Raw genomic sequence first — 15,467 nt, 5'->3', positions numbered from 1 at the left:
CTGAAAAAAGCCCTTCGCAGAGGCCCACTTCGGCTGCAGACAGTCTGTTATTTGGGTTTCCTTCTCTGTATCAGTAAAAGGGATGAATGCAGATAAAACGGGAAAGGTTTGAACTTTCTTCACCAGTCAGACAGCATTTATAGCATGTAGGAGACACGAGAAGTCACTTTTAGTAGTGGCAGGCCTCCAGGGGACTTGGGGAGCAGCTACTACACAAAAAGAAACCCCAGTTCGTGCTGTGTTGAGTCTGTCTCTGCCCTCAGCCCTGCTGATCCAAGACTGAAGGATGATTGGCCTTTGGGAAACTCACCTGTCCCCCCACTGACCAGCTAGGTATATTCACCTCTACCTTAGCATTCTCTAGGCCTCACTTCAAAGATAGCCAATACTTAATCATACTTGATCATAAGGCCATCTGATAAAAATGCATTCTTCCCTCTAGTTTGAGATTAAAGCATTTCTTTCCAAAATTAAGCATCTCATAGTCACCCCCATCTTCCCAAGAAACCTCCTCTCTGTAACATATTAAAGTCCACTCTGCTATTCTTGAACTCAAGTCCTTCTCTTTGCAATGGCTTCCTCTGTCTAAAAGCAAATGTCCCTCAATAGACCATACTTCATCTTCTGATGAATTTCTTTAGCCACCCTTCTCTGCCCTGCAAAACTCCTGAAACATCCTCTCCCTCTGCAGGAACACGCCCAGGTACCCATCTGATTCTCGTAGGAATCATCCTTCAGAATCTTCCCAGAGAGAGCCAAGAGCATCCATCCCAACTTGCAGAGTCTCCACACTTCCTTGAAGCCATTGAAAATCTTGCTCTTTTGCTTTTTTCCCCCAAATTAAAAGGTAGTAACATCATTTTCCATCTTCTCTTTTTCTCTCCCTCCCCCCCAATTGCTCCCATGTAGCCCCGCTCTGCTCTCTCAAATCCACGGCCTCTGGCGGCTTTTTCTTTAACTAATGACACATATCACCATGCATACAATGTTACTGTGGGTACTTAATTTCAGAGATGACCATTTGGTATTAGATAACCAATTTGGGGAGCTGATGCCCAGAGATGGCTATTTCTTAGGCTCTCAGCATTCCTCCGCTGCCTGGAGCTCTTTGTCTGGGATTAGCTGCCCCTAATTCAGTAGCAAGTCTGCTGGTGATGCAGGCCTTGCTTACCTTTGTCAGGACCGGAAACTACAGGGCTAAAGAGCACCCTGGGGGCCTGAGACAGGGAAGAGAGCGGATTGTCTCCTCGGGCTTCCACATCCAGAAGTTTAAGATGCACCCCTCTGAAGGGGAGCTCACTCTAAGGGTGCTTAGAGTGACTTGGAGCTCTCTAATACTGGCTGGAAGCAAAAAATGGAACTCATCCATGGGCAGGGATGGTAAGAGTGACCAGGCCTCTGTGGGAAGATACAGGGGCCTGGACTGTTACTGACAATTTAAAGTTTCGATTACAGGGGACATCCACGGAAAGTAGACGTGCCGAGACCAAGGTAGACTTGGCAGTGGAGACGGATGGCCTGCTGAATATCGGTGAGAAAAGGGAGGACAATGGCACAGGAGACAGGATGCGAGCCAGTCAGAGGCCACCTGGGCTTCCTCTGAGTCAGGTCAGCCTGCTCCTGCCTCACTCAAACTTGAGGCAAAGTAACACAGGGACAGCAAACAGCACCAGGGGAAATACAGACTGCAGCTCTGCAGAAAGCTGCCGTGGACCACACAACCTGCTTAACATGCAGCTCAGATGAGTCTAGTGCGTGGTGACGACCCATGGGTTTTAACAGGGCAAGAGAGAACCATCCTAGCACCAGAAGCCTTACCCAGACAGAGTGTTCTGCTCAAAGAGATTGCACAAACCAAAGGGTTGATAGAGGAATAATTGGCCTCCCAACAGGCTGTCACAAAAATGTATCTTTATGTATCCGATTTGCTAAAACTATGAATGCAGATCTTGAGCTGGCTTTGTCAACTTGCTGGCTGAGCTAAATGAAATCTCGGCATTTGTTCAGTATCGATGTTTATGAGAACTACACTTAATGCTTTGAGAATTGTATTTTGACACATGATATTTGGATCTAAAGAAGCTTACGATCCTTAATATATTTTTGTAAAATGTGTTATGCCACCAACACCTCGTAGGTTTTGGTAAAAGAAAAATATAACTATATGCCAAGAAATCTGAAATGATTTGAAATGTTTATTGGTAGCTGTGAAAAACTAATAAAGACATTAAGCAAAGATAGCTATTTTCTCAGAGAATAAAGTGGCTCAGATACCCAGGGTGCTTTCTGAATCTTAATACTATTCTCTGTAAATAACACTCAACAGAAAGTGTATAGACACACCATTTTTAAAACATATGGATGGGGTCCCCCCACGCCCCAATCACACACACTACATACATGTAAGAATACTTGTGAAAAAAAATTGTGCTGACTTTGCCTACCCACGAGTACATGCATTTTCCTGGGAGTGTGGTCATGGTGGTGGCAGGGGGAGATACTTCTTTCTACAGGCTATCAGAGTGATCTGAGATTCCTGAAAGGGTAAATCAATCTAAAATTTAAATTTAAATAACCCAGAATTAAGGTAGGAGGAAACTCAACACAATATCTGGTAGAAATACCTTAAAGTAGCCAAAGGCTCAGCAGCAGGAACTGCTGAGTCAAAGTTGCAGGTGATCCAGTCCAGGCAAAGTTGTGGCTATTGCCTTCTCGGGAAGTTGAGGTAGTTTCTGTCCTAGGAGGAGTCAATGGCCTCTTCGCTCATTCCCATCATCGTCCCTCCGATACATTTGTGTTCAGACCCTACCATTGCTAAGTTTTGTAATTGCATCTGTTGATTTTATGTGTGTGGGTGTTTTGCCTGCATGTATGTCTGTGTACCATGTGCTTGTCTGGAGCCTGAGGATACCAGAAGAGGCCATTAGATCCCTTGAGACTGAAATCACATTCAGCTGTGAGATGCTATGTGGTTGCTGGGAACTGAACCTGGTGCTATTACCATTAAGCCACTCCTCCAGTCCCCTTTATTGTCCTGTTTTTAAAGGAGGGGAGATTTAGATTGAACACAATATAGCTTCAATAAATGAAGTCGAGTAGTACATCATTAATGACAACATAGGCGCCTGTGTTAAGAAATCAATTTTACTGAAAAGAAAATGAAGTACTTGCTGGGTGAGTGAAGGTTTGGCTGCAGTTTGTGAGGTAGTTAGAGAAACAAAGCTAGGGATGCTGCCTTGAAACAGATTTGTATTCTCTCTAAGCAAGCTCATAAAAGGACAGCTATTAGCATAATGAGGTCTTATGCCACAGCCACTAGCATTCCAAAGAATATATAATTAATATATTCTTGGAGATACACTGAAAGCAAACTATCTAATTTTAAAAATGTACTTTGGAGGGCCGAGGAAAGAGCTCAGTGGGTAAAATGCTTGCATGCATTTTACCGACTTCAGGTCCCCAGCACCAGGGAAAAAGCTAGTGTTCCTGTAACTCCAGTGCTGAGGGGTAGAGATGCATGCATTCTGGAGCTCACCAGCCAGCCAAATCTAGCTGAAATGGCAAGATCGGGGTTCAGTGATAGACTCTGCTTCAAAAATTAAGATGAAGAAGTAATAGAGGAAGACATCCTGTCATCATCCACTGGTCTACAAAAATGACTACATAGGAATCATATCTACACACACACACACACATAGCACAGCACACATTCATACATACACCATATACACACAGAAAGATTTACAAATATATAAATCTGTATAAATGTTATAAAGTTTTATAACTGGAAGTGCTAGTATATGATGGTATTCTCAACACTTGGAAGGTTGAGGCAGGAGGATCAGAGTTCAAGGCCAGCCAGCCAGTGCCACATAGTGACCTGAACACAGCCTAGGCTACATGAGACCTTTGGTCATGAAAGAAAGACAAACAAATGAACAAAGCCATGAAATCTCAACAAAACTCTGTCCTTGATTGTATAAAAATGATGTTTTAATGTAACAGACTAACAAAATAATAATGATGATGATGATGATGATGATGCTGATGATAACAATAACAACATATGCAAGAGATCAACCTGGGATAACTTCTCATTAACCAAGGGAAAAGAGGGTTAGGATAAACTAATCTGGGGTGGTGCCTAAACTAGTTACTGGCATTTGTTTGAGCTAGATGACTGAGGAAAAATTATTTAAGGTGGAGAACACTGCTTTGGAAAGCTGTATGAAACTACCACTATCATCATCATTGCAAAGGAGTTGGTATAGCAAAGAAAAAACAAAAACAAAACATATTCCTGTCTTTAGCGGTGTTTCAATGTCATAAGGGGACGAAGAGGCTGTTTATGGCCCAAGTCCAGGTAAGCAGCAAGACTGGAGAAGTAGAAAGCTGCTCTCTAGAATGCCAGCTTTGAGCATAAGGACAACCGCAGCCTCAGCAACCACCAAGCGAGGGTATTTGGGAAGGGACTCTTAACTAGTTCCTGTACTAACTTCCTCGTTTGTACAATGGGCCTTGCAGCATTTACCCTGATGTATTACTGTGAAATAAGTGAAATGTGTAAAATACTCGACTGTTGTCAGCTGCACGCTAATATGTACTTGCAAATATCTGATCCCAGCAATATCAAGGAAAAAGAAATAAAATTATGTCACCTAAGGTAATCTTTAGTCACAGGAGAAGCCATGGGACACACAGGCTACATTCCCAACCAGCCCCAGTGCATGGTGCAGCCTCGGCAAGCTGATGTGCCACCGCAGTCAAACTCAGATGAAGGGAGACTCGAGGGAAAGCAAGAAATGTCTCTGAGTGGACATGAAGGAACAATGGCGTTAAACAAGCTGAAATCATTCCGTTTGCTGGTTTGGATCTTGCAAGGCTTGTCATACTCAGCCACCCCATGGGTCTTTGTATATTTCCAAGCTATGTGCTTACTTCAAAAAGGGTGGGGGGCATTAATTCCCAAGACAAGTATCACCTATCACTGACAGCAATGCTTTTCCTTTCCCATCACTCATAATCCTGCTTACTGGATACTTCTCTCTCTCTCTCTCTCTCTCTCTCTCTCTCTCTCTCTCTCTCTCTCTCTCTCACACACACACACACACACACACACACAAAGTCTCCTTGCTAGTGTGGCTATTCAGTTGTGGCACAGCTATAACATGATCGTTAAGGGGATTGATTCTTATATGTTTATTAATTAAATCCAGCAAATTACCAGACATTGTCATTCAGAGGCTATAAAGAGGGAAGCCTGGCATCTCCAGCAGGGTGACCTCTAACCCGCCTGATGCTCTCTTCATTCCTGTCTGGATCGACTTTAGGAATTCCTGCGTATCCAATATACCGAGTTTCAATATTTTTATATATAAAAGGAAGGACATTTTAATTATGGTTTTAACTTATTTCCTGGATACTGCTGCAAAGCCACAAATTTAGGGGGAGTGAATTTTAAGGCTACATCCAAAAGAATCAAGAGTCAGCAGAGGACATAAATTATGAGTGAAACAAAAGGCTTAGCTCACATTTTATAAAGCCCTTCCCTTCCAAATAAGAAATGTATAGCTTACATCTTTGGTCTGAGGCAGCAGATTTCAAATAGTTCTGTTGCAGATGGATGACTGAACGGTGCCAACAGACACCATCTGAACCATCTGGTCCAGTTCTACTGAGCTAGCTAATGGTCGTCAAGGATAACAGGCGGCTGTTGACTCTTTCTCTCCTTGATTCCTCCTCCTTCTCTTCGTCCCTCCACCTACAGCTTTTGCGCCAACTCGTCTCCATCATCTAGCATTGGAAGACTGGAAACAGCAGCTATCTAGAATATATCCAAAAATCCCTAGAGAATTTAAGAGGCTAGTAACTTATCTTCTTTCTTTAACTGTGAGCCTCTCCTGCCCCTTGCCCCAGATTATTTTCCTTTTTGTTTTTCACAAACCTGGCTTTGCATATATATCCTTCAATGGTTACAAATGAAATAAAATGGAGGTTATTCAGGGTTAGTATTAGTCCGTGTAATGATTATTTTATAATGGGAAAATGATCTCTCAGCAATATGTGCTATTACCAAAATTCACAATTTTGAATCTTCAAGTTTCACAAAATCACCCTACCTGGATTTACTTATCTGCTTAAAGATTTTATTTGGAAATATAGGTAAACCTCATTAAATTGGTTGATTTTTAAGCCATACCTTAGGCTCATGTGCAGGATACTCACTTTGTTATTCAGAAGGCTGAACGATCTTACTCCCTACACACCTCTCCTGACATTCATACCGCCACTCTTTCTGAACCTCCATTTGCAACTAAGATCTGGCCAGAAATGGAGAATCCTGGTTTGAAGAACTGAAATATGTTAAGAATTACTCTTTGAATAAATTAAGTAAACTATTTACTCATCCCCACTTAGCAAGTGACAGAGCCTATACATCTCTTATGCCTGAGAGGCTGTGATCTTAGGAGATACATTTTAGTTTCCTGGGGACTTAAGTTACTTGAGGTTTTGAAGGGAGTTGGGAAATGTCACATCTGAAAGAGAACTCTCTAGACAGCTTCAGCAAAATCTGAAAGACAAAGAAAAAAAAAAAAAAACAAAACAACAAAAAACATCTAGAAGTAGCCTGATGGGTATGAAGACCTTTCTTCTACTACTCCCCAAAGCTTTGCCACAGATTCAGTCATTATTAACAGTCAACTTAACCTTCCTTGCTTCTTGTGAGACAAATCACTCTTGGTAAATAAGGTCCTTCCCTCTCAAATTCTGCTGTCATGTTCTCTGTGCATTTCCTACTCCATAGACCCTGATATGGTGATCAATGGGCTCACAGAGGAAACATTCCCAGAGGCAAAAACTGACCATGTTCATTGAAACAGAGTTCCATATACTATACTTTCTGAGTGCATATTGTACTTGTGCTATGCTTAGGGCCAGTTTTAGCAAGTTTTTAACATGTGACCTGGCTATATGTTCATCTTGATCTTTATCATAATATTTTTAAGAAAACAATGTGTAGACTGCACAACACCTATAGCTCACTTCAGAAAGCCCAGGGAACTATCAAATGAACCTTGATGACATCAAAGACAAATATATCTTGGAGGGGTAAAAATTGGAACAAGAATAGGGGAGGCATGTTGCCAAGGGGGAGTTTACAACTAAAAGGTCCTTCTAAAAGGTCCTTCATTGGATGCTCTTAGTAAATGGTGACCTCATTGGGAGGAGCACAACTCCTCTCTTCTACTCAGACAAGATGTCTGGAATATACAGGAGCGGGCATGATGCTAGAAGAGGGGTAACACTCAGTAAACTGCAGTCGTGGCTTAATACAACTTTCATGATTGGCTGGCCCATTGTGGGCAATGCATTTCCATCAGGTAAATACCTCACCAGCCATCACCATTTGCCTGAAAGACAGGAACCCTGGATTTAGGGCCATCCACCAACGCAATGTGGACATTGACTTAAAAAAAAAAAAAAAAAGAGTGAGAAAACAATTCTCTTACAAGGTATTAGTTCTCAGGCAAGAGTTGATGTCACAGAAATGCATGTGTGTTCATGTGTTTCTGAAAGCCACCTAGAACTAATTAGGTATAATTAATATAGTTCTTCTCTGAACTACTACTTGGCACGCATATGCAAAAGCTGCTCTTAATTTATATTCAATTATGCATAACTAATGCACACAGCATCCCTGTTATACACTCCAGTAAGTTATCCAATTAGGCGATATTCACCTAGCAGTTAACTATACCTTCAAAGTGAATGAAATTCATCTTTCACAAAAACTGAACAGAAGTCATTTGGGCAAGGAAACACTGCCTTATCTAATAAGGTCCAGCCCATGATCACCTTTCTCTGAAACATCTCTTACCCATCCACTCTTTACTTTCCATCATCCATACATTCACGCTTCCTTTTTAAAACTCTTTTAACTTTATATTTCTATTTAAAATTAACTTACAAAATAACTGGCTTCTAGATGACATTTTCATGCATATTTTATTTTGGCTGATTCTCCTGGCCCCTTTCCAGTCTTATCTCCCTATTCTCTTATTCGCCACTGTTGGGCTTCAGGGCTCCTCCCTTCCACTCCATTCTCTTCCCTTAGAACTTCTCCCCACCCTACCCCGCCCCACCCCCCATTTCTACTTCCCTGGCCCTACTCCTGCCCAGGCAAACCTACTTAGCAATTAGAAGCTAGGATCCACATATGAGAAGAAGGAACAGCACTTGGGTCTCTCTGAGAGTGGGTTACCTTACTTAATATAATGTTTCCCAGTTCCAGCTACGCTCCTGAAATTTTCACTCTTTTAAGGTAGTCGATTCTTAGACAAAGGAATCGCCTGGATAAATCCATTTCGCTCTTACAACTGAATGTTACAATCACTAAAATTTCTCAGGTTAAACTGGTAATATTCAAGGATCCATAGGGCCTTTCTTGGAGAAATGCCGAGACTTAGGGCATACATAAATATGCTTTTTAAATCCTAAGTACACTTGGCTTTCTTTGACATACTTGCCCATAGTTACAGGTGACTTCATTCTTCCTGACTGTATTTTCTCCCAGTTCCTCTTTCTTCCTGCTTCTACGTCCCTCACCTAGACTTCACACCTGCCATAGACCCCCATCATGTCCCAAGAAAAATACAACTACACAGGGGTTCTTTGGGCTCTACACGCCTGACATTTGAGGAAGGGTAATTCTTTGCTGTAGGAAACTTCCCTTCATTGTACTTGTAAACATTTAATGATGCCATTGGCTTCTGCTCAGTAGATTCCAAGAAATGTCTACAGGCAGATATAGGTGCCAGATGCCTTATATTGGGACAAAAAAAAAAAAAAAAAATTCCTAATTTAAGAAAAATGTCAAAGATTGAAACAGCAGTTCTTGGGGGGCTATTTCACGCATGGTTACATGTACATGCACTCAGGCACTCATACATAGACATGAAAGGAAAACAGAGTTCAAAAAGTTCCTTCCTGAGCTCTGCATCTTTCCTGGATTAAAATGAGTTCATTCTAACTTGCAAGCTGGTTTCAGTTTACGCCAAAACAATCTACTCCCTCTTCACTTCATGATTTGGGGTTCAAATGGACATTATTTCTAAAGAGAGAGAGAGGGAAAAAAAGGAGTTTTCTAACGGCAGATGTCCTCAGGAAACACTGTTTGTCAAATAAAGTCGAATTTATTTTAATTCCAGTTTATTTGCCAATCTGAAGAAGATATGAACCTGCACACGGATTTGGCAGTTAGAAATGACACCAGATGTCATTAGCATGAAGGGGCTTTTTTTTTTTTTTTTGTATTTTGGCATCAGAGATGTGTGTGCTAGAACTTTCAGCAGACTGTAAACAGCCAGCACATTCTTGTATGACCCGCGCTGTCTTGTTAGGCGAATGCAAGGTGCCGTTTCTGAGCCCCATGCTTTGTGGGCAGTTCACAGAACTTTAGGAAAGGAAGACAGGAAAGCGAGGAATCAGGGAAGCGTATAAGTGGTGGCTCAACCACAGGCATCTCGGGCACACGTACAACTTTGAGGGTTTGTTTTGTTTTGTTTGTTTTCCTAACTTCAACAACAACAGCAGCAAAAGTCAACGAAAACCACAGCTAGCAATGAGTGGGCTGACAAGAATCCGCCAAGTTGTTCTAACTTAGTGATGCTTATTCAGTCTCCCTCTCATATATAACAGAGTTCATTAGAGAGTATTTAGAACGTTTTGCAGTCCTGTTTCCTGAAGCTTATTCTCCTACATCACCAACTCCCACTTCAGAGATCTTGATGTTACAGTTTCTGGGTTAGGAAACAAAGTTTAGTATCAAATTCCCCATTGGATGGTTTTGTCATGTTCTACATAAGAAAGAAAAAAAAAAAAAAAAGAGTTGCATCAACATCCGTGTATTTTACTGCCCTTTGGAAAGATGCAGAAGTCAGCGCACAGCTCAAGGGCACCTGGCACTGTTCCCTGTTCCTTGCTCTTCCAAGCAGTCTGTGATTGGCTGCTGGATGTCACCTTCATCTCACCCAGCACTCTGCTGCTAGGGTCAATTTCCATGGCTCTTGGTGACTGACTGTGCTCCCCATCTGTGCTCTGCTGTGGCTGGTGAGGACATACGGGATGGCAGTGAGGGTCTTCAGTATCCAAACTCACCCCAGATGATCTCCTCCAGCCCTGCAGTTCTAAGAACTGCTCATTTGCTCAGGACTTCCCCACTTTCTTGACCTCCAAGTTTGGGATTTCGAGTGGGCTTTACTATTCACATTTGCTCACCAAACCCCTTGGATTCTTACAGATTCATAAAGATCAATGTGGCTGAAAGCAGAAGTCTTTATTCAGCATCCTTATAATGCATTCCTCCCATGATAATCTCAATAAAATGTGAGTTTATTCCCTGCAGCCTCTTGCCTCCACTTGATCGCCTTTGCTGTTTGGGAGACCCCTCTTTGTGCTAGGATGATTCTAGAATAGTCTCTGTCTGTTCATGGCTCTCTATATGTGCCTCTGCCTCTTTCATACACACAGATGTACACATACACACACACACACACACACACACACACGGTCCCTGATTACTTTCTGTTCCTTCATTTCAGCATGATAAGAGGAGGCTGGTGATGTCCTGATACCCATCCTTGATTGCCATCCTTGTTATTCTCTATGATCAATGTACAAAAAAGCCTCTGATGTGACATTTATATCATGGCAATGTCGACACCAAAGTTTGAGTTGACTGTAACTCATCAAAAAAGTACAAAAATACTTCTGAAAAAAAGTCATTACTATTTTTCCATGTTGTTACTACTTAACAGTAAATGAGACAAATACCCATATCATATTCTATGGTGTCATTTGTCTTCTAATCCATGTGGCTACAAAGTGACATAAAGAAGTTATGGTTTTAAAGACCCATGGTAAACACTCTTACTTCAGAATGACAATAGTCTACATGACAGGCTAGTGTATCAGTTCATGAGTTTCATAAAACTAGTAAGGATCAGTGCTTAAAGTATCTTGGCAAAATTGTAAAAGGTCAAAATTTCCAAGAGGAAAAAGTATAAACCTTTGTTAAAATAATAGATTTGCTTTGGTCTAATTCCTGATACCAACTATTAGCTACCAGCTCTAGTCTATAAAAGCTGATAAATTTTCCTTTAAAATGTTGACATAAAGCATCCCATAGTGATTCAGTGGTCCATCATTTTAGTGTCACCTTAAGTGACTTCTCCTTTCAATCACAGGCATGAGTGACTGAATATTCTGGAATAATAGAACACACAGACAAAAACACCAAGGCCATCCCTGTAATTCTGTCTAAAGATAAAAGTGCTGCCTTGGCTGAGTGTATAGAGTAGATGTCAACACAGAAAGACTGTTATTCAGGCCACTGGGTTCAAGGTCTCCTTTAAACTGTAGTTGTTACTGTTTTTATAAATAGATAGATGTACTATAATTTTTTGAGTACAGAAAAATGGATATCTAAGCCCAAGCAAGCTAACTGAGGGCTTGCACAGCCACAGTCCTACATGACAATGGTTAGCAAAGGACCATGTACACATGGTGGTCCCATAGATAGTATCTCCTGGTGTCCCTAATGCCATGCTACCTTAGTTTGTGTAAGTGCAAGCTTGGCAGCCACACAATTAAATACATTTCTCATGGTGTGCCCTCATTATGTGACTAACCCAACATTCAAGTTCCCTGTCATACAGAGACATAAAGTGATCCACAGAGATTTTACTTGGAGAAGTTGTTGGGAAGTTACAACTCTTATACATCCCTCCTAGCATGGAAGGGCCAATGGTTTCTAAGAGAACAGGGGTAGTCAGAGAATGTAGGGTTGCCTTGCAATCTGGGTGAAAACGATGCATTGAATCTATACCATGTGGGAGAAACTGGGTGGATAAAATGATGAATAAGGAGATGTGGGCCACACAAGATGGTCAGAGAGCAGGGAAGAGACTAGATTTCCAAAGTAAAGTGTGCTGATACAGTCAGATAAGAGCCCCAAAAGTAGCCTATCATATCCATCCAGCAGACAAGCCTGGGAGAAGCCTGCTACATTAGAGAACTTTGGGTCAATGCCTTAGGAAGCAGAGCACCTCTTCTGTTGTGAGGGAAGCCACCTGGGACCAGCATAGTCTCTAGCCCAGGGGTGAGATTGTTAGAAAAAGAGCAATTCAGGTAGATCAGCAGAAAAATGGAGCATGAACCATAATTGACTGATATGCAAATCCCACCTTGATCTAGTTTTGTGCTTATGAGACCCAATGTGCACTTTCTCTGCTAAGTTAGCATGAGCTGAGAAATCTGGTATATGTAATCAAAAGCACTTCATTTTTTAAATTATTTTTCCCAAATTATCTGAGAGAATGTCTATGGTTTAGATTTGTACTAGACTACAGCGGGAAAATGCAAAATAATTAGTAACAACTTCATGGGGCTCTTTATGGATTAAGCTGATCAGAGGATGATATGTGGACTCTGAATTGCACAAGAAGTGAAAGAGGGAATTGGACTGTCTGGGAACAAAAGGAACAAGTAGAAGCAATTATGAGTTACCTGGTAATGAACTCTCTGTGACCCAGAAGAAACTGACTGCAAGTCCTAATGAAAAAAAAAAAAAATGAGGGAAAAAAGTCCATATTTCACAGTTAGCTTGAGCACGTTCCCAAAGACTGAACTCACAATTTAATGTCACCATGCTTATCTGAAAAGTTTCTTGACACATCAAGGTTGGCAAATAACGTTCATGCCAGGAACAACAACAGCATGCTAACTTGGATTGAGAGAAAACAGGTCATTCATGTTTTACAACTTAGGGGGCTCACAGATTAGCAGTGGCCAACTGATGACTTTGTTATAATTAACAGCGGGGATCTGGTTATAATAAACAACGGGGATCTGGTTTCATTCATATCTAAACTCTCTGGCTAATGGAGAAATCTTCTTGGGCAAACCTTGAATGCCGACGATGAATGTATCTTGTACTAAATGTGCATGACCATATACTTACAAGATGCTTTGGCAAACAGGAGTTTCCATAAACCTCAGTCCAGATAAAGCTAACCATTGATCACGTGATCATGAAGTGCAAGCTGACAGGCGTGATAGGAAATGGGTTTTTGCTAGGAGATTCTGAAGCCAGATTCGCCTTTATAAAGTCTGATAACTGAGCTGTCATCACAGTCGCAAGCCTCAGGCTTCCATGCTAACGAGGATGCTGATGTTCTATACAGATGTCAGCAGTCCTGGAGACCTCTCTGTCCTCGAACCTGCTTCCAAAAGGGCTTGTCATCCAGCTTTGCATCCAAGTCACCTTTAACTTCTCCTTCCCTTTTTGTCTCCTAAATCTATTTTTGTTGAATATTTGTGTGATAAGCACGCCAATACTGTTACGTTGATTTTCACCAAAGCCAAATAATTAGCCATGCATTTTGACACTGTGAAGTAATATCATCACTTGAGTGTTTTGTTTTGTTTTTTAATAAAAGAATGTAGTGTTAGTTGTGAGTCTCCTTTTAAAAAGATTTTATTTGTATATGTGTATATGTGTGTCTGTGTGTCTATATACACTAATGTGTGTGTTTGTGGAAACTAGAGAGGATATCAGATCTCTTGGACCTGGAGTCATAAGTAGTTGAAAGCCATACATCATGGATGCTGGAATCTGAACACAGTCCTCTGAAGAGCAACAAAGGCTCTCAACTACTGAGCCAACTCCTCAGTCTATAAATCTCCCCGTCACTTTTTTTTTTTTTTTAAATTAAGGTTTAATGTATAGCACTCCACAGTAAAATGTAGTATTATTTTGAAAACTGAGATGCTACGGGTTCTTTAAGAATTACATTAGGACACAAGTTGCTTGCTAAATGTTCACAGATGTTCTTTACATAGTTACCCACACTAAAAATAGCTAATATAAAACTTATTGACTTTCTCACTCACACTGTTATTCAAATTTTGGCATTTATCCCTACATATCTTTTGGTTCACAGTTATACCTATACCTGTAAGAATTATAAGGGTGAAATTAATTTTTAGAACCATCAGTACGTGCTTCCTACCCAAACTCATTTCTAGTGAAACATAATATAATAGTCGAAGATAAGTGGCCACAAGTCAACAGGATTTAAAGACTATACATCAGCTTTATTTATAATTCACTGATGCTCATTTGGTCATTACATGTTGAATAGAATAGAGTTATTCCTCCGGGAGAACCCTTCAAATCACCTATTGGTTTTAAATTGCGGAGATTTCAATCAGGAAAGATGCTCTAATGGGAACATCTAAAAGTGACGATGGGAAGAGGGTTACACCTCCACCACTCCTGAGACGGAGATGGTTGCCTGCCCCCCACCTACAGTACCCCCGTACACATCAGTTTGGCAAAACAACCAACAGGATCTGTAATGTTGAGGTTGGGTCTCTTGACTTCACTGGCTCAGGTCAAACTCTTGAGAAGGTCATATAGGAAACTGTTCCCTTACTGTTTCTCAGTGGCAGGACCAGATTAAGTGGGGGAATTTATAGGTCAACAAATTATCCATTTGGCTCTGATATATTCCCATGAATAAGAAGCTTCTCATTCCTATGGAAGAGGTTTCATTTTACAAAGCAAAGTCTAGCTGTCTCTGAGAACAGTCTGTTCTAGACACAAAACATCAAATGGCCTCAAATCTCTAGGTTCTCTCATTATTTATTAGTGCTTTTGAAATTCTGAATAGCTAAAAATATACAGCTATGTAGCCTGGCAAGCAGGCAGAATTTCCAAGCTACAGTATAGCAATGGGATACACCAGGGCATCAGCACCTGTAGTTGACCCAATAGATCCTCTCCCACAGCAAGCAGCAGAGGGGACCAGCAGTAGAATTGAGAGGGTATATGCTTAAAGAACAAGGCCACAATGCCATTTCCTCATGTCATGCATCATTTTAGAAATACACACACATACATATATGCATATATGTATACAGTTGGTAATCTCTCATTTAAGGAAAAACCTAAAGAGAATAAATAATAAATAATAAGATAATCAGCTCACCTCCTGTAGGCGGTCTATGTACATACGGCAGGTCTCCAAATCACAGTCTCCACGAACAACTAGAATACCCAACGGGATGGCTGAGAGAGGAGGGAAAAAGAAAATCTGAAATACGTATCTCATATTTAGACTGACTTAAATGCATTTCCTAAGGGCAAAAAAAAAAAAAAAAGGAGTCTTACAGGCATTATGGGACTCTGGGTACAACCATGGACAGAAGTAAGTGTACACTCTATAAGGCTGCTTGGTGGCCTCAAGGAGCTTCTTCTTCTTCTCAGCAGGTGTCATATATATTTGCCTTATTTGACTCATGTTGTCCCTGCCACCTGTATTTTACCTCCTTGGCCCTGATATAAAATGTAATATCTAATATCACAATAACAATGGGATGACAGAATGGGCAGCTGCTCACTG

General features: G+C 41.1%; 1 protein-coding gene across 1 annotated transcript in view; it reads right to left on the bottom strand.

Moving 5' to 3' along the window:
• Dgki (diacylglycerol kinase iota) overlaps window positions 1-15,467 on the bottom strand; it is a 421,628-nt gene that overhangs the window by 71,090 nt on the left and 335,071 nt on the right. Inside the window, exons 23-24 of the mRNA XM_051174678.1 lie at window positions 15,054-15,133; window positions 12,568-12,612 (exon numbers count right to left, since the gene is read on the bottom strand). Of these exons, the coding sequence (XP_051030635.1) occupies window positions 12,568-12,612; window positions 15,054-15,133 (125 nt within the window). The remainder of the gene's footprint in view (window positions 1-12,567; window positions 12,613-15,053; window positions 15,134-15,467) is intronic.

This window comes from Phodopus roborovskii, unplaced genomic scaffold, assembly GCF_943737965.1.
Source record: "Phodopus roborovskii unplaced genomic scaffold, PHOROB, whole genome shotgun sequence".
Classification (NCBI taxonomy): domain Eukaryota; kingdom Metazoa; phylum Chordata; class Mammalia; order Rodentia; family Cricetidae; genus Phodopus; species Phodopus roborovskii.
Note: the sequence above shows the minus strand (reverse complement) of the source record. Positions and strands in the feature narration are given on the sequence as shown.